The following is an 18,238-nucleotide window of genomic DNA, read 5'->3' on the forward strand; positions in this document are numbered from 1 at the left end:
GAAGCCTAATAATTAGTGCATCAAGGAATAATTGGTGTCAAATTTTATTTCATTAAAGTTATTATAATAATTATTGTTTTAAAGTCTGACAATAAGTTTTTAGCGCCAATTTTAGAATCGATTTGGTATATTTATATTGTACAAGTGAATTGTTCTTTATTTTCTTTAGATTGAGGATTCTTTTTGCTAAAACATAAGCCCTTTTCAAAAATATCACATGATGATCATGTCTTTTTTTAATATTTTTAAAAAGCGAGTGTGAGCTTTTTCTAGGGATTGACCAAAGAATCGTACCTGAAATTATTTAGAACCTTGTGCAAAACACCTTTATATTGGCAGCAAGATTTTCCATACAGTTTGACACGTAATAAAACTAATAGTTTGTTTTTTATTTTAATGAATTATCAAAACTCAAATCAAATCTACGTTTTTGCATTCACATATACACATACATACACAATTTCTTTCGAGACTTGTACGGTTTTTTTGGCTTAGTGCAAAATTTTATGATCAGGTGTGCTTTTCAAAATATCAGGTTGACCACCATTCGCCAAGCTTATCTGGTTCTGATGGCCTACTGTATTAGAAGCTCCACTATAAAAAGATGAATTCAAGGTATGACAGTTTTGTGAGGTTAACGTATGTGTTGCATGTGAATTTAAAGTGTTTTGTGCTGTTGTTGTAACATTTGAAGAAACTCCTGTATAACCGTGAAGAGCACGAGGGCGTGAGCTCCTATTCGAACCATTTCTAGTTAAAGTATTCATTTGCGGTGTACCTGGTAATGTAGGGCACAAAGCGTTCATATAATCAGCAATTAATAAGGTAATTTCCAAAACCTTCGGCTTGCTCATTACAAAAAGCAATTTTTGTTCATTTGTCATAGGTGCATTGTTCTCTTCAGATCCTACGACTAACATAAAATCTTCTTGACATCCTCCAAATGTAATTACAGATGTGTACGGATATCGCACTAAAGGGGCCATTGAACTTAGGTCTAAAATATGAAGTGCATCCTCTGCTACTGCAATCCACACCATAGCTTGATGAGAATATCGAGGCTTTGCTTGAAATAGTGAAGCTCTAAAAAACGGCCATTTGCGGCAGCACGTCAAATAAATTCTAACGCAATCTATTGTGGAGCGACCTTTCAGAAGAATCCATTTGGATATCAAAAGTTCCTGAATTTCCTTTAATTGCTTGGAGCTCATAGCATCTCGGTAGCGGTAGGGAAAAAATTTATCTAAGGCGTGTAACGATGTATTTGTATTATTTGCAGGGCCTTTAGATTTTTCAACAGAATAGTCTCCCATATCTATTTGCGACATTAAAGACGCTAGTTCTAAAGCTAATTCACGCGAAAGCGGAAATCGACCTTGAACGACTTGCTGATTAGTTTGATAACAAAGAAGTAGTTTCTCTTTATCTGTTTCAAATTTTGTTGTATATTTCCAATATAATCGATTTTTAAAAGTCAATTGTATCACACGAGAGTTTTCAAATTTACCCGAACCTTTTTCTCGCAGAGCTGTTTCCCATTTGGAAATCACGTCACATAGCTTTGTTTGCGGATCCAAATAATGTTCTAAATCTTTTTCAATAGGATCGTCGCTAAATAAGCAAAACCCATTTGATGAATCGCGACAACCAATTTGTTGGGTAAGAGCTAAATGAAATTCTTCAATGGTTGAAGATCCATCAAAAGAAACGACCTAAAATGATAGTTACACAAGTATTTAACAGGTTGTCAAATTAATCATTTAACAAGTATTTTTCAAAAAAAGCTCACTTGATACCCGCCATTCATCATATGAACTGGGATAGCGTGTGGTAAAGAATGGTGATATGGGTTTTTCAATAAAATTGATAGCACTTCCATTCGAGATGGTTTAGTTTCACGGCCACCATTTTGTAAAGTTCGTTCTAAGGCACGTTCACAATAAGCTGCGTATTTGCCGGCATCTGTTTTTGAGTCTGCATTTCGCGATAGATGAATTTTTAAATACCAAAGTAAACGGCTATTCTTCGGAGCGAATAGAGAAATCGCTAATGATAACAGTTGCCATCCTTGAATAAAAATATAAGGCGCTGGTTTTAATTTGCATTCTGCTATTGGAGATGGATTGGGCATCTGAAATATATAATTAAAATATGAGTTTATGAAATTTTTTAAATATGAGGTGATTTAAGGCAAAGACTAAAGCTTTTGTAGCTTATTTTCTTTGCGTTTTTTAAGGACAAAAACAATAATTTTCTTAATACAAAAAAGAATCGAATATTATCTGGTCTCCTTAATTAACTTAATTAAGTGACAGTGGAGCAATATTTGCAGGAGTACTCAGATCCAACATTTAGACGACTAAAAGAGAGCTCACCGTACTGACAGGCCTGCTGTCAGTGTTATTCTTCCCTTTACTATATAAAAACTTGTTTACTTTGGATAATGTATTTTCTGTTCTACCCGAACCAGTACTCCGATCATATCTAATTTAAATAGAGTTCTCTCATTTACTATAATGAATCATTTGTGAAAATTGAAAACTGAGGTGAAATTACCTCAGTTAGTTTACGAGTTATCGCTGGGACGGACGGACGGACAGACAAAGCTAAATCGACTCAGAATTCGACGCTGAACAAAACAGCGTTACAAACGGTAAGGCAAATCTAGTATACCTTTCCATACTCTTGCTTTGCCGACGACACACTAGTACTGCAACTAACAATATAATTAAATGGAATATAAGACAAATAAATGGAAAATAAAGTTAAACAAAAGTACATCATTAAATGAAAACTATAATATTTAATAAACCCATCACAATTGATCCAATTGATTAAAAAGGATAATTGAAAGAATAAAAACAATATATTATTCTGAGCGAAATCGATATGTTTCTGTCCTTGGTTGACACCATTCGATTGAGGGCGATGATGTGTGCTGCAGGTTTCATGAATTCCCAAAACTTTTGTCAATTTGCCGAAAAGTTTTTATTCGAATTGAGCTTCTTGATCGCTCGTAAGTCTCGCAGGTACACAGAAACGTGAGGTATAATGCACGATAAGATCTTAAACTAGATGTAGAAGTATCCGTAATGTCAAGTAAAGGGAAAGCCTCGGGCCACCGAATGAAACAATCAACAACCGTTAAAATGTGTATAAAACCTCCCGAAATTGGGAAACGACCCACTAAGACAATATGAATGTGTTCGAAACGTCCAGATGGGCGAAACTTCGAAAATGCCTTAGTAAGATGCTTGTATGCTTGTGCACTTTGACCAGCAATACAGGTTTTGGTCCACGAATTCACTTCAGCATCTATATTTGTCCAGCACTTTATTTTATTTTATTTATTTACACCAAACAAGGTGCTTACAAGATTTATATTAATTTACAAAAAATTCTATTACATACAAAATACAAAAAAAATTACTTATACTTAATACAGGAAACAAGAAAAAAAAGTATTACTAATATTTAACCTATAAACAATAAATACATAACTGCTGGTGCAGCAAAATTTGAAATTTTAAGTATAACGAAACAAAAGTGAATCGAAAGAAAAAACATAAATTATACAGAGTACAATTTAGTGTAATATGATATTACAAAAAATTTATTAAGAAAAGTCGGAAATGTTTCTACTTATGATAATAAAAGAAACTAAAATTAGGTCAATAAAATACTTAAAAATTGTGGTAGGTTATGTTTAGTATAAATTGTCAAGAATTTTTTTTTTGAAAGTGTTCTTGGAATATGTAGGTGAAAAAAGATAGCTAAAACGATTGAATACAGTACAACACCTATTAATGGGCTCATTTTTATCATATTCAGTTCTATGTGTCTGTTCTTTTAGAAATTTAGTGTGTCTAGTAGGCCTGACATCATTATTGATAATTATTTTTCTTTTAATGAATTCGACATTTATAACGTCAGTTACAACGTCAAACGTTAAACACGTAGAAAGCATAGAACGGCGGGATTCAAGGCTAACCATATTTAGGGACTGCAGCCTAACTTTGTAGGAAGGGATATTGTGAAAGTCATGTGGATCATAAAGATTTCTTAAAACAAAAAGAAGAAATTGTTTTTGGACTTTAGTGCTACAACTAATCTTCGATTTCATGATTTCACTTTCAAACTCAACTTTGTGTTGTCAATACAAAGTTGAGTTTAAAAGTAGAATTTTTGTTGGATTGAAAAAAATATTGTCAGCCACAGTTTCAAGCAGTTTACTTTATTCGACGTTGGTTTTCTGTAACTTGGCAATGATTTTCACTTCAAAAGAAGTTGTTTCTGTAGAAGATAACTCGGAAAGCGCGATAAATAGTCAGCAACGACATTTCTTTTGCAAGAAATGTGACATATATTTGTACAGACTTGAGTCGGACTGCGTTCACTTTTGGGAGCTAAAGCATGAACCAGAGGCTGGTGGTCTGCAAAAATCGTAAATTTTCGCCTTTCTGTCGCCTAACGAAAATATTTAATAGCTGCATAAATAGTCAGAAGTTCCCGATTAAAAACAGAGTATTTAAGTTGAGCATCGCCAACTCTTTTAAAGAAAAATGAAAGAGATAGCCAAATGTTTTAAGATCCGATGTAATACTGAACGTGAAACAGCGGATGATACAACATTTCCGCGTTCGCCAAAGCGTCATTTACTTCCCGAAAAATAACGAGCGTTAATTGTTGCTTATATTTTTGGTAGTTTAAGTACAAAACGACGGTAGAAATTGAAACGCTGAATAGCATTAATTGAAGTAGGCATCGAAAATTCCTTAATAGTTTTAGCACGATCTTCGGAAGAAAAAATTCCATGCCCGCTAATTTTGTGAGCTTAAATATTCACATGCATCTAAAACAGCTTTAATATCCTCGATCTTAAATGTATCTTATGAGCTTTCGGATTTACACCACGGGAATTAGATGATGAACGCGCACCAAATTCATTTTGGAGAATATATTGCAACCACTAAGATTATTGGCGAAGTTTTGAATGTGGGGTAACGGATTTCGGGAACCATAATAGCGTTAAGCCGACGATAATTGCCACAAAATCTCCAAATGTTATTTTTTTTTTTTAATTTACTTAACGCTCTTAGTCTATATATATTCGTATTTAATGCAAAGTTTTTAATATATTTTTTTAAATTTTATGATTGAGCTACAAGTTTAATTGCTTTTATTGGATATTGTAATTAAGGACTGATATTTCTTTCGAAATTATCTTTTTAATCTAATTCTTTTGATTTTATCTTTACTATATTTCATATTTTCGCACTAATTATTTTAATATCGACACGGCTACTAGGGAATATAGTGACATTATTTTTATAGATAACATTTTTATCAAAACCGAGGGTCGGGTTAGGCTAGCAAGTTTTTATCCCTCGAACCCAAATACGTGGTTTAGTCAAGAATAGAGTATCAAATGACGACATCTCACCGTGGCTGCTTTGACATCAGAAACCAGTGAGTCTATCATGGACTTATCATCTAATGCACCAGGTTACAAATGAATATTAAACGATTAAGAAGGACTTAATAAAACGACGTTCTGCTTCTGAAATTTAAAGATTAAAGGTCCTTGTAACTAAAATGGACGTTTTAAGGAACATGAAGGGGTGTTACTTGTACTAGAGAATATTGGTACCGTAGGAGATTTGAGACTCAGGTAACTCAAAACTAAAATGCCAATCGATTATTGCGGGGAACGGTGCTGGCAAATTTAATAACCGCCTTTTTATTAAAAACATTTCTTGTTGATACGGGAGTGGACTAATTCAGAATTCGGTTTCCGTGCGGCTAATGGCACATATATTAGAACTTTTGGCACAAAGATGCTTAAACTTTATTTTCGTTTAAGAAGAAATTTCATTCATTAGTGTATATTGGCGGATTTCCCAATCTACTAACCTAAATTAAAAACAAAAAATTATCAATCCTTTTTTATGAATCCTCGTTAACGTTTTGACAGTTGTAATTAATATTTCTACTCCTAATCCAATTCCAATTAAAATTGAATTTGAATATTCGAATTGATTTTCCGGAATTGATAACGCCACCAAACTATTTCAGCCGTGTTAAACATAATGTAATATACAACACCAAAGATCACGTACTTTTTTCGCGTCAGTTATATACAGGGTATCTCGTAGTGAAGTGCCCTGCTATATGCCATTGTATAGCCCCTTATGAGTAGAAAAAACTTTTGTTTGAAAACGGTTTTCACAGCTCAACAGCATCGGTGTTCCAGGGGCTTAAATTAAATTTCAACTGATTTTTTTACTGTGTAAAATTTTAAGTTTAATTCCGCGACTGTGTAAGACAGGCGCATTAACAAGTATGATTTGGAAACCTCAGAGTAAGGGCTTTCTAATGAATATCTACATTAGTTGTTTTCCGTTTAGATTTTGGAATCACATAACTTTAAAGTTCTTTTAATAAACAAAAATATTTTAATAAACACGGATTTCTACAGATGGAAGACAACGATAAGCGAAAATACTAGTTTTCTTCAAAGTCATGTGATTCCGAAATCTGAACAGACTAATATAGGTATTCATTAGAAAGCCCTTACTCGGAGGTTTTCAAATCATATTTGTTAATGCGCCTGTCTTACAAGAAGTAAAAAAATCAGTCCAAATTGACTTTAAACCCCTGTAACTCCAAACCTGTTATTATACACGATACCCTGTATAATAACAAATATACTTCATCACGCTTAGACAACGTGAATAATTTAACCACGTTACTAGTTGTTTATTAAAATCGGATTTAAAATATACCTGGTCAATTTTATATTAAGAATGCATGATCAGTAAGTTTAATCTAACGCAACCGTTCAGTTGTATAAAACATATATGATATAAAAATAAATTGTAGTCAAGTTGTTAAACAGTACAGTTTATATCATTTTGTAAATTGAGTTAAAAATATAAGTGCAGTGTTACAACTAAATTTGTGAAATAAGAATTAGAATCTATCTACAAAATATTGTTTTAATAAAGAAAGAATAAAATAAAAAACTTAAATTTTTCCTTAAAATGACCAAAAGTAATAGCGCAACGCAGTCGGTAGGATGCAAATCCTACAAAAATTTTGTATCCAGTGATTGAAACTATCCAGTGATTAAAAAATTAAAAATCTAATACTATAAGCTAATCAAAACACGTTAAAAAATTCAAAAATAGTGTTACATCAAAATTAATCTATAGAACAAAATTAAATAAAAACTAATAATAATTACAAAATATTTATTAACATAACCATTTTATTTTCATAACCATTTTTCTCAGCTACAAATAAATGTACCATCATATACTCAAAATATAAAGTAAAAGTATATATATCTACCCAGGCCCGGTTGTCCTTTACTCGGCGCCCCAAGTGGTTTTTAAAAGGTGCACCTCCATTTTACTCTATTACATTTTAATAAACATTTCACATTGTGCATTATAAATCTTTTCCTTGTAACCTTATCGTGCTGTATGCAGCATTAATTACAAAATTAAAGCCTAACTAAACTTTCAGCTTTTTGTTTTATAAATTCAACACCAAGGTAATTTAATTTAATACATATTAAACGTGATTTTTTGGTTTCAACAAATAAAAATTTACTTTCTGTCCTAAGAGAAACTAAATCGTAAAAGATTGTAAAAAAATAATATCAATAAATAAACTCTTTTAAAGCTTATTTAAATATAAAAGAATTTTATTTACTTACACATATACTTAAATTATTGTACATTGCGAAATTTTATATTTAATTAAACAACTCAATCATTCCAAACTTTCATTCGTAATTTTAAATTTACAAATGAAATTTTGCATTTTATTCTACAAATCGTCTGAGAAATGAAACAGTGCATAAAAAAGTTTTGACTTGCATTTGAAATTTGGGTAAAGTTAAAGTTTTTTTTTTTATTTGTAGCTTAAAAACTAAGCTTTTTGTATAAAAGTTTTTATATTTTTTAAGATCTTATTAAAATAAATGTTTATTGGCATTTGTAGACTTGCATTTATAGAATTTAGCTTTTGAAATTTCGAAAAGTCGTTCAGATTATTCAACAATTTTTTTCAATTCAATATTATGTAGTATATATTACTAATATACTAATTTATATTATGCAATTGATAAAGTTTTTTACAAAAAATGAAACCAAAACATAGGAGTAAAAGTTTGTAATAATCATGTAATTTTGAAATTCATTTAAAATTTTTTGTTAATAAACAAAATATTATTAAAAGAAATATTGCTATACACATCTCAATGCATAGTTTGATGTATTCCATTATTTGAGAATTTCAAAGAATTTGTTCTCATTCTCTTTTGCTATTTTTTTTTTCTATTCTCATTCTACATTTTCGATTTTTTTTTTGTTCTTGTTTTTTAGTAGTTCAGTGGTATAAGAAAAACTAATACATTATAATAATGAGTTTGTTTGTTTGGTGGGGGGGCGACAACTCAGTAAAAATAAAATTTTGTATATATAAAATAATTTGAACATGTCTACGTACTAGTTCTGACAGGGCACAAACTCAGCACAATAAAAATCTATTAGCTTTGGGATATAATTATATGTGTACGAGCGAGTTTTGATAGAGAGCAATCCCAGCCAAATAAAAATCTTGCCTTATGAGATTATTACATGTGTACGCACGGGTTTTTGTCTTATACACTAGCATGTTTGAGGGCGTCAGAGGCAACCGTCAGGCAAGATGGGTAAAAGAGAATTTTTACCCATCTCCTCTTCTTTAAAAGTAATACCCCCCTGAAATCCTAAAAATTCCATTTTTCAACTATTTCAGTGAAACCATAAGCATCTTTCAAATTCTGCTAACGCAGAAATATTGTGGGTTGCTTTTTCTACCACGATATACTATATTTGAATTTTAAGGAAGCAAAATTGCCGCTAAAAATTGTCGTTTTTTTCCAATTTTTAATGCCGTATTTATTTCCGAAATGGCTAGCTTTTTTAAATTTCTATAAATGCAGATAGATAACGGTAAACTACATGCCATTAAAAATATAATTATTTTTCTTAACTCGCGCAATTAACCCTTAAAATCGAACATTATGTTAACCCTTCTTTAAAACTATTTTTCCTTCATTTTAAAGACTGCATACATTGCTCATCCTAAATGTATGCAATTCTTGAAATAGTTTCGTATACGAATGAAAGTAATTTTAATAACGTAGTACGTAGCTAGATTCTTTTCAGAAGCAGTATTTTCACTTGTTGAAAGGGAAAGTGCTACAATACAAACCATTGGTTTGATCCAATTTTATTGTTATTCAACTGTAAAAAAAAGTTGCTGTTTTAAAAATGTTCGCAATGGACTAAAGTTATTCTTCCGGCAAAATCAATTGTTTAATATTTTGTGTTTCCGCAAACACATGGTGCCAAACACACACAAATGATGACAAAAAATCGCCAGCGGTAAAACGGGATTTCAGGCTATTTAAACGCCAATAGTAAATTTCGCTTCATTTTGGGAAATCCCATTTACATACATACGTGTATTCTATAGGAATTTAAATATTTTACCACAAAATCGCGATTATTCGGTTCTCAAGATATATCATCGCAACATGTTATAATTCCGTACTTTGCAAAGTATTACGTACGTTCAATATCTTTACGGATGACTTTTGAAGTAGTCGGACGTGCTTTTTTTCCCCCTCTAATATTAGATATTACGAGTAAAAATTGAAAAAAGAAGCTGTAAATGCTATGAAGTAACCTCTGGAAACATCAGCTCTGCCATCAAATCCAACTCTCACCTCCCAAAAAATAAGTAACATAGTTATCTGCCGAGTGTCTCCTGCGAAACTTACTTAGTGGGGTTGACGAGATCGGGTGAAAGCGTGTATTCGACCCTTAATCCGGGTTCCGTTGGTTAGGAGGCGCGCGGGAGGTAAATCCAGAAGCGTCTGACGTAGAATAAGCGGCTCTCTGGTCTGCGTCTGATCACTGAGGGGCGGCAGTTTTTGAATACTGGCAGGAGGTATAAAATGCAAAGATGAATTATTTCGGATTTTAGAAAGGAATAAAACTATAGAAGGTGGACTACCCAACACTCAAGCTCTACAAACCAAGAACGAAATAAACATGAGTAAAGCTCAAGCCAAAAAAAGGGATGATCAGAATGCTGATACCACACCACAAGTAAAGCAGGTGAGGTCAATCTTAGACGCCTACTCAACAGATGAGGGAGAACTCGCCAAAGAAACAGATTGGATACTAAAGTAAAAGAGATCCAGTAAAAAAAGAAAAGTGGAATAATATCCGGAAGTGGTCCAGATGATGGTAAACGCTCAGAAGGCGGATGTTTCTGATTCTAAAAATCGAGGCGATGTCACGGAAAACTCTAGGCCGCTTCCAGTAGTCATAAGTAATGTGGTTAACTATAATCAAATAGAGTTAACATTGAAAAATAAGGACATCAAATATAAGGTTAAAATGATGAATAACAATCAATATAAGCTTATTGTAAACTCCGAAATGGACTACAGGAATCTTACCGGGGCCATGAATGGATTTGGACTAGAATGGCATACGTATAAAAACAAGCAGCCCAGACCAATAAAAGTCATAGTAAGAAATCTTTACCCCAGTTGTAAACCGGAAGATATAAAAGAAGACTTGAGCTCTAGGGGTTACAAGATCTTAGATGTAATCAATAAAATTAAAAAAATAAAAGGGAAAAACATTATAGTACCTCTTCCGCTGTTTATGTTAACGTTTGCAAAAGACGAGGAGATGAAAAAAAGGTAAAAGGTATGGCTATACACAAAAATTTTGCTAGAGAGAACCAAATTGTGTTAAATGTCGAGGCAGGCACTTAACCGCAGATTGTAGTAAGCCAAGGAGTACTGCAGCAAAATGCTCCAATTGTTTGGAGGCCCACCCAGCAAACTATAGGGGATGCCTTGCAGCTAAGCAACTGCAACAACATAGGAATAACAATAACAACTATTTGAAGAAGAACTCTGACCCGCCATAAAGGCAATTCAGTTCATGAATAGTGTCTAAAGATGTAACATACAACGAAATTCTCCAAACAAAAACCGATGACAGTGGCACAAGCAATAAAGCAAGAACCAGTGACGTGAGTGTTTTGTGTAAAATGCAAAATATGATACAGAGCATGCTAGATATGATGGACAAAATCTCTCAGAGTTTGATCATTTTGGAGAGCGAAGGAAAAAAATCGAATCCCAAAAAATCTGTTAAATGATGGTACGAAGTATTTTTAAAATAGCGACATGGAATTGCAATGGTATCGCAAATGAAAAGGACGTGCTTGAAGTGTTTCTGCATAAACGGAATATAGACGTGTGCCTCGTGATAAAAACACATATGACTTTAAGAAGCAGGATTCAGTTTCGAGGTTATAGAATTTACAACTCTAATCACGCTGGAAATATAGTAATCACGCTCTAATCGCCGAAATGCGGAACGGCGATAATAATCCCCTCTATTATGAAAATCGGTATCGGCCGATATATTATTGGCAGTTCTAATCGGTTTTAGGTTTCTTCTGTATTATGAACCGATACCGATAAAAATATTTCAACTTATTAAAAGAAGCTTTTTCATACAAATTTTTGTTTTTGTAAATTATAGAAAAAGGTTTTTTTTTCTAATGACATTTGTTTTCTTTCAAAAGTTATTTTCAAAAAATTTTAAAAATTATTTTGAATTTGGTTTTGATGTGCTAAAAAGTTGTTGTAAGCAAATTATTTTCTGTTAAATTTGTAAAATAAAAATATACATATATCGGGAAAATGTTGCGTGCATTATATTTTGAAAGTGATGCAACGGTAGTAAGTGAAAAAACGCAAGCTATTCAAAGACGACATATAAGAGATTCAACTAATCCATTGGTTTAGACAAAATGTATGTTTATGTACCTATTTTATTTTATTATTTATATAATATGTACACATTTTTTAGGTTTATCCAGAATTTCAGATTATCGAAGGAAGCTTTTCGAGATTTATTGAATGAAGTAGAAAACCAACTTAAAATAACAAAAACTGAACGCGCTGTACCTAATATTTTAAAGCCGGCATGTGCTTGAAAATTTTGTGCACAAGGAAGCTATCAACTGAGCGTAGGCGAAGATTTTAATTTAGGTTTAGCTCAACCTACTGTATCTGTTTGTTTAAAAGAGGTGTTCAACGCAGTTGAAAGGCGTTCATGTCCGAAGTGGATTAAATTTGAGTACAGTAAAGAAGAGGAACGACGTGCCAAAATTTATTTTTACGAAAAAACTGGCTTCCCAAATATTGTGGGTTGTGTAGATGGAAGACACATAAAAATAATAAGTCCAAAGGAAGAAGTAAAACATTTATACTACAACAGAAAAGAATTTTGTAGTTTAAATGCATTGATAGTAAGTTACTTTAATAATCACCTAAATTAAATTGATAATAAAAAATAATTTTAGGTATGTGACCACGTAATGAACACACGTTATGTGAATGCCAAATACCCAGGAAGTCATCACGATTCACATATTTGGAACGTGTCAGCTTTTAAAGCTAAAATTGAGAGTGATTATCGTAGTGGATGAAATTATTTTAAATTTCTGGGTGAGTACATACACATATTCTGCAAAAATAAAAAAATAACAAATGAAATGTTTGATTGTAGGAGATTCAGGATATCCCTTGGCACCATATATGCTAACACCTTTCAGAAATACTGAGGAGGCGTCCTTGGAAGCTCGTTTCAACAAAAAGCATGCACAAGGGCGTAATACATACGAATATCATATCTTACGATTTTACTCCTAAATAAAATATATGAATAACAATTTGAAAGAAAATAATTTAGAAAAAATGCTTACATTTTAAAAAAGCTATTAATTACACCAGTTTCCTTGATAAAATGAAGATTTTACAAAAAAAATCTGTAGTCTAAAAATTTGTACCTACTTTTAAATCGGGGAAAACCCGACAATTTATAGTTTTTATAATACCAGCTAATACGTTTCCTATACAGGGAAAAAAAGCTTTCCCGACTCCGATAAAATTTACCGATAAACAATGTTGGTAATACAAACACAAAATTTTGCCGATAAATTATCGTTTATCGGCCGATACCGATATACATAATAGAGGGGAATAAAAGAAAATATAGTGCAATGATCTGCAGCAGATGCAAGCCGACGGATTGCAATTGACGGCGGTTCAGATCACTTCGACTAAGCAAAAATTTTAAATGGCTGCATTACGTTGTCACCCCAGACTTAAAACAACGACAGAAATGTTTCAGAACATTATGGGCGACCTAGGCGACAGATTTATATTGGAGGGTGACTTTAACACCAAGCACACCGATTGGGGTTCGAGGCATACTTCAACTAGAGGAAGAGAACTGAGGACAACAATTTGCGAATCTTGCTTCAATGTATGTAAAGGAACCGAGTATCTTGGATATGTTTTAACCCGTTGATGACGTTAAACCAGATCCTATAATATTCAAAACATAATCAATTTAAAATTGTCTGTAACACAAAAACAGATAAGGTCACTTTTAGGTGCAACTGTGGTCGTTGTCGCCATCTATTATTTTATTTATTGAAACACTTTATTTGATTTTCTTATTTTAATTATTTTTATTCCAATAGTTCTTTCATTTTATATTTATGGATTATTATTTATAACAATTAATTAACTCTACAACAATTATTATTTGTTATTTATTTTTTATTTAAATTATTTAGTTATTTTAGTTATTACCTTCTACCTTGCTGATTCAAAAGTTAATAATGACGAAATTATCTTAGAAATACAAGAAGAATTTCATGGTATACAATACAGTTTGTTGAGAATCAATTTTCGAATAATTGCATTTCATATTAAATTAAAATGTGGTTGTAAAGCGACGAACGTACGTACATGTATGTATACCATAATACAAATACTTCAAAGACCAATAATTACATACAGAGTGTGTCACCTGCTTAATATTTTTCTTCGCGTCGCTACATTACTCCCCGTGCAGTATAAACGTTTTAATACAAGTGCTGGAGTGCGAAAAATTTAAAATTTACAAATTAAGAAGAAAGTAGAGAAAAGATAATTAAAAAAGAATGTAAGATTTGCTGGCTACTTTTTATATTATGTTTTAAATTGTACAGTTTTTTCAATCCGCTTTTAACTGCTTGTCTCGCTGCTTAAAACACCGAAAGCTGGCTTTAATCTGTCCACTGAGACCGAAACGTTCTTGCTTTTTATATCTAGTACGAATTGTTTGCGAAACCTTCTCACTATCGCGAATGGACTTTCATAGAGAGGAGTAAGACCGGTTTTAACGCGGTCTACACGGACAAAGACGTGAGTGCACATATTCAAATCTTATGGAAAGAATTCCTTTGATTGTGTAGGGGTTCGAGTCGGAACGGTTAGAATTTTAGACATGTATGATCTAATTCTTTCGACGAATGTATTTTGATCTGCAAAATCGTGTGTGGTGTCTCCGAAAAATTCACCTGGAAGGTTCAAAGTTTGCCCATACAGCATTTTCGCGGGATAATGCCCCAAATCGTCCTTAATGGTAACTCTAATGCCCAACATGATTAGCGGTAGCTCCTCACTCCAACTTGCGGAAGCACACTTTTCAAAAAGACACGATTTCAGCTGTCTATGGAACCTCTCCACCATTCCATTTGATTGGGGGTGGTAGCCTGTCGTACGAGTCCTATTAATTCCCAACATTTTGTTCAAATTTGAGAAAAGTTTAGACTTGTAGTGGGATCCCTGATCCGTGATGATTGTAAAAGGTACGCCAAAACGTGAAATGTATTGTGCAAGAAAAGTTAAAGCCACTGTTTCAGCTGACATATCCGCTATTGGATACGCTTCAGGCCCACGTGAAAATCTGTCCACGATAGTCAATATGTAAGAGAAACCGTTTGCCGGCGCAAGTGGGCTAACCAAATCCATATGTATATGTTCAAATCTTCCTGGAGCGACCGGTATTTTTTCCGTCGCTGACTTAGTATGCCTTGTAATCTTCGACTTCTTGCAACTGATGCAACTTCGAGACCATAAACCTATGTCCTTGTTCATATTTGGCCAAAAATATTGCTCAGCGCCCAATTTTCTCGTAGCTCGAACTCCAGGATGGGACAAATTGTGCAATTTCTCAAAAATTTGGTGTCTAAGTGGTTCTGGTACCCAGGGCTATTTTCGCCGGTTGAAGTTTCGCATAATAATTTCTCTGTTGATAACGGGACCTCTATGTAAGAGAACTGCAACGTGTTAGTTTTGGAGTCATCTGACGCATAATTTCGTAAAGTATTATCTTCTTTCTGTTTCAAGATAAAATCACTAAGATTGGAATCCAAATTTATTGGTGAGTTTTCGAAATCACGTGAAAGATATTCAGCGACCACGTTACTTTTGCCGCTTATATGTCTAATATCGGTGCAAAACTGCGCAATGTATTCCAAATGTCTAGTTTGCCACGGACTTCGCTCAACATACGACTTCATTATGTGAGTTAACGGTTTATGGTCGGTATAGATGATGAAATTTCTGCCTTCAACAAAATATCTGAATTGTTTAACGGCAAAATAAATAGCCAATAATTCCCTGTCGAATGCAGAGTAACAAGTCTCTGCCGATGACAATTTTTTTGAAAAGAAAGAGATTGGTTGCCAGGAGCCCGAATTGTATTGTTGCAAGACTGCCGTCACCGCAAAACCCCAGACAAATCAGCCCCAGCATCGATCAAAAAATTCAAATGGTTTTCTCTATCTTTAATGAAGACACGGCTTGATCTTGAAGAAACCGAACTGTTGGCCATCCCAACAGCTTGCATGGCGCAACACACCTGACATTTTTCCAAATCGAAAATGGAAACAACAATCAGCACCAGTAGACCTAAATCTTTTTCTGCTAGGGGTCCGACTTTTAGTCCTATCTGTGAAACGGGTTCGCGACTTCCGATGCTCAGCATCTGAATTTTTAATTCAGCGATTATTTTCTTAAGGGAGCAAATTTCTTCCTGCAGGTTTGCCATTTTGTTTTGATTGATGAGCTCCTCAGACTTTGAGGCGATCCGCGCAACCACAGATCTAGCATCCTGCGTTGCATCCCAAATTAATAGGGTTTGGATATCTTGTACGTTTTGCGAAATTAGAGCGATGTTTATTACGTGTGGAACACAACTTAACCAAAGTTCCATGATGAATTCCTCACCTGGTGTAGCTGCTGAACCTGCTAGTTGCTTCAAGTGACGGAAAAACTCTGATGGTCGTCTGTCTCCTATCTCCTCGTCCGATATTAATTTCTTTATTCTTCTCTCCAAACTCATGGAATGTCTGCTCGTCAGTACATCCTTTAAATTATTATACAAATTGTTGTCTGGGGGATCCTCCATTACATCCATGATTGACTCGGCAACATCTTGTGGCAACGCTGCGACAACATAATTGTATTTACTGGGTCTGAGCTAATTCGATTTATTGGAAATGAGGCCTCGAGTTGTTTAAACCACATACCGATCGATTTCGGGCAGTAAGCAGGGAAACGCGAGTTATATATACTCCTCATCCAAATTTAAGTGTCACAAATTCTATTGAAAATCTTTCAAAAAATTCGTTTTCCACGAATTTTTAAATGAAAGAAACTCAATCGCCACTATAAATGGTTAACAACAACAACAACAAAATCAAAATCTTGATTTTGTTGATGAACTTATCAGTAAAATGAATAAGGATAAAAATTAGAATTGACTTAAAAACACTTTACTTAAATTTCATAATTTAAACCTTTTTTTCTTGTTTTTACTTTTTATATAAATTTACTTAAAATCTCAAAATATAACATTATTGTCCAACGATTTTCCCACATAATTTACTGATACAGTTATTTTTAGAACAACTATGTAAATGTGAGAAATCTGTTGAACAATAATAATAACAACAACAATAAATGCAATAGTAAAATAGTTTTTTTTTCCATAAGTAACTTTATACCATATAGTATAAAGTTACTTATGGAAATATTTTTATTATAAGAAATAGGATCTTTTCCATAAGAGAAAATGTTTAAATAACACATTTTTTAGTCTTAGTTTGATAGTGAAAGGGTTGACATAAAAATCCAGTTTTAAAATATTATTATAAGATTTTAGTTTTAAATAAGTTAGTAAAATAAAAGTTTTTTGTTTGACGTTTTAAAAAAATTTATGTTGTGCTTTATTTATAAAGGAATATACATATATTTGATAAACCGCTAAAATCAAATATATAAGTGGCGCAGAACACGGTAGGATTGATTTCATAGAGTAAATGAATCGGATCTAAACGCTAATTTTAATATTAAAAAAAATAATAAAGCAAAAAAAAAATTATTATAAATTAAAATTAATTTTGTTATAAACAAAAACAACTATTAACTTTAAAAAAAAATTAAAATAATAAAAGTGTAAAATTAATTGTCCACTTACAAGCAATCTTGGTTGGACTTATAAAATTAATAAACACTAAAACATTTGTAACACAAAAACATAAAATAAAAACAACAAAAAAAAAAAAAAAATAAACTAAAATAATTTTTCAACTATAATCAAAAATAATAAAATAAAAATGGCTCAAGCTCAAGAACCAGAAGTAACTGTTCAAAACCTAATGGCAGCATTGCGACAAAAAAACCAACAACTGTAGCAACTTGCTTCCGCTTTGCAACAACAGCGAAGCCTTGACTCTCAACAACTTCTAAAGGAAGTATAGGCCAACATTCACCGGAACTGGAGATATCACCATAAATTCATTTATAAGCAGTGTGGAGTATTACTGTTCAGAGACAACCGAAGCTGAAGTTTTAAAGTCAACAGTGAGGAAAGTAGAAAAATAATTTTTTACGAAAAAATTCAAGGCGAAGCTAAGACCGCCATCCATTCAATTTAAAACCCAGACGACTGGTCAACTATTAAACAAGCACTCAAAAGAAGATATAGGCCTAACATCGAACCATTGCAGATATACCGGACAATTACAATCATCAAAGTAAATACGGTAAGCGAACTTTTATTAGAAATTCAAAATATAAAAGCTAAATCAGAAGAATTAAAAATTTATTATAAAGAAGAAAATTATATTAGATAATGTAGACAGGATCCTTGTAAATACAAGTAAAGAAATTACTCAAGGAATACTTTTAGATAAAATATATGAAGAAACCGATTTATTAAAAATTATTGATATATTAAATAAA

At 32.7% G+C, this 18,238-nt stretch overlaps 3 protein-coding genes across 3 annotated transcripts; 1 reads left to right on the forward strand and 2 right to left on the reverse strand.

Annotated features, from left to right (window-relative positions):
• Positions 1-344: 344 nt before the first annotated feature.
• LOC129615787 (uncharacterized protein CG43867-like) lies at positions 345-3,994 on the reverse strand. The gene is made up of 3 exons (XM_055531151.1): positions 3,791-3,994; positions 1,790-2,131; positions 345-1,712 (listed from the first exon to the last, which is right to left on the reverse strand). Exons 1-3 carry the CDS (start codon positions 3,992-3,994, stop codon positions 492-494), a joined length of 1,767 nt encoding a protein of 588 aa, XP_055387126.1. The 3' UTR covers positions 345-491.
• A 6,118-nt stretch (positions 3,995-10,112) lies between these two features.
• On the forward strand, positions 10,113-12,582 carry LOC129615788 (putative nuclease HARBI1). The gene is made up of 4 exons (XM_055531153.1): positions 10,113-10,249; positions 11,961-12,079; positions 12,125-12,402; positions 12,457-12,582. The coding sequence occupies exons 1-4, from the start codon at positions 10,113-10,115 to the stop codon at positions 12,580-12,582; spliced, it is 660 nt and encodes a 219-aa protein (XP_055387128.1).
• A 3,128-nt stretch (positions 12,583-15,710) lies between these two features.
• Positions 15,711-16,409, reverse strand: LOC129615789 (uncharacterized). The gene has a single exon (XM_055531154.1). It carries the CDS (start codon positions 16,407-16,409, stop codon positions 15,711-15,713), a length of 699 nt encoding a protein of 232 aa, XP_055387129.1.
• Positions 16,410-18,238: the final 1,829 nt, after the last annotated feature.

This window comes from Condylostylus longicornis, unplaced genomic scaffold (genome assembly GCF_029603195.1).
Source record: "Condylostylus longicornis isolate FDR11 unplaced genomic scaffold, ASM2960319v2 ptg000147l, whole genome shotgun sequence".
NCBI classification, from domain to species: Eukaryota; Metazoa; Arthropoda; class Insecta; order Diptera; family Dolichopodidae; genus Condylostylus; species Condylostylus longicornis.

What these genes read in the sequence shown, in the direction of transcription:
- LOC129615787 (XM_055531151.1), bottom strand. Translation starts at nt 3,994, where the DNA reads ATGGTTAGCCTTGAATCCCGCCGTTCTATGCTTTCTACGTGTTTAACG. An exon ending in CCATTAATAGGTGTTGTACT is followed by an intron (nt 2,132 to 3,790) that starts GTATTCAATCGT and finishes TATATATTTCAG; the next exon opens with ATGCCCAATCCATCTCCAAT. An exon ending in TGATGAATGGCGGGTATCAA is followed by an intron (nt 1,713 to 1,789) that starts GTGAGCTTTTTT and finishes CTATCATTTTAG; the next exon opens with GTCGTTTCTTTTGATGGATC.
- LOC129615788 (XM_055531153.1), top strand. Translation starts at nt 10,113, where the DNA reads ATGAGTAAAGCTCAAGCCAAAAAAAGGGATGATCAGAATGCTGATACC. An exon ending in TAATATTTTAAAGCCGGCAT is followed by an intron (nt 12,080 to 12,124) that starts GTGCTTGAAAAT and finishes AACTGAGCGTAG; the next exon opens with GCGAAGATTTTAATTTAGGT. An exon ending in GTAGTTTAAATGCATTGATA is followed by an intron (nt 12,403 to 12,456) that starts GTAAGTTACTTT and finishes AAATAATTTTAG; the next exon opens with GTATGTGACCACGTAATGAA.
- LOC129615789 (XM_055531154.1), bottom strand. Translation starts at nt 16,409, where the DNA reads ATGGATGTAATGGAGGATCCCCCAGACAACAATTTGTATAATAATTTA.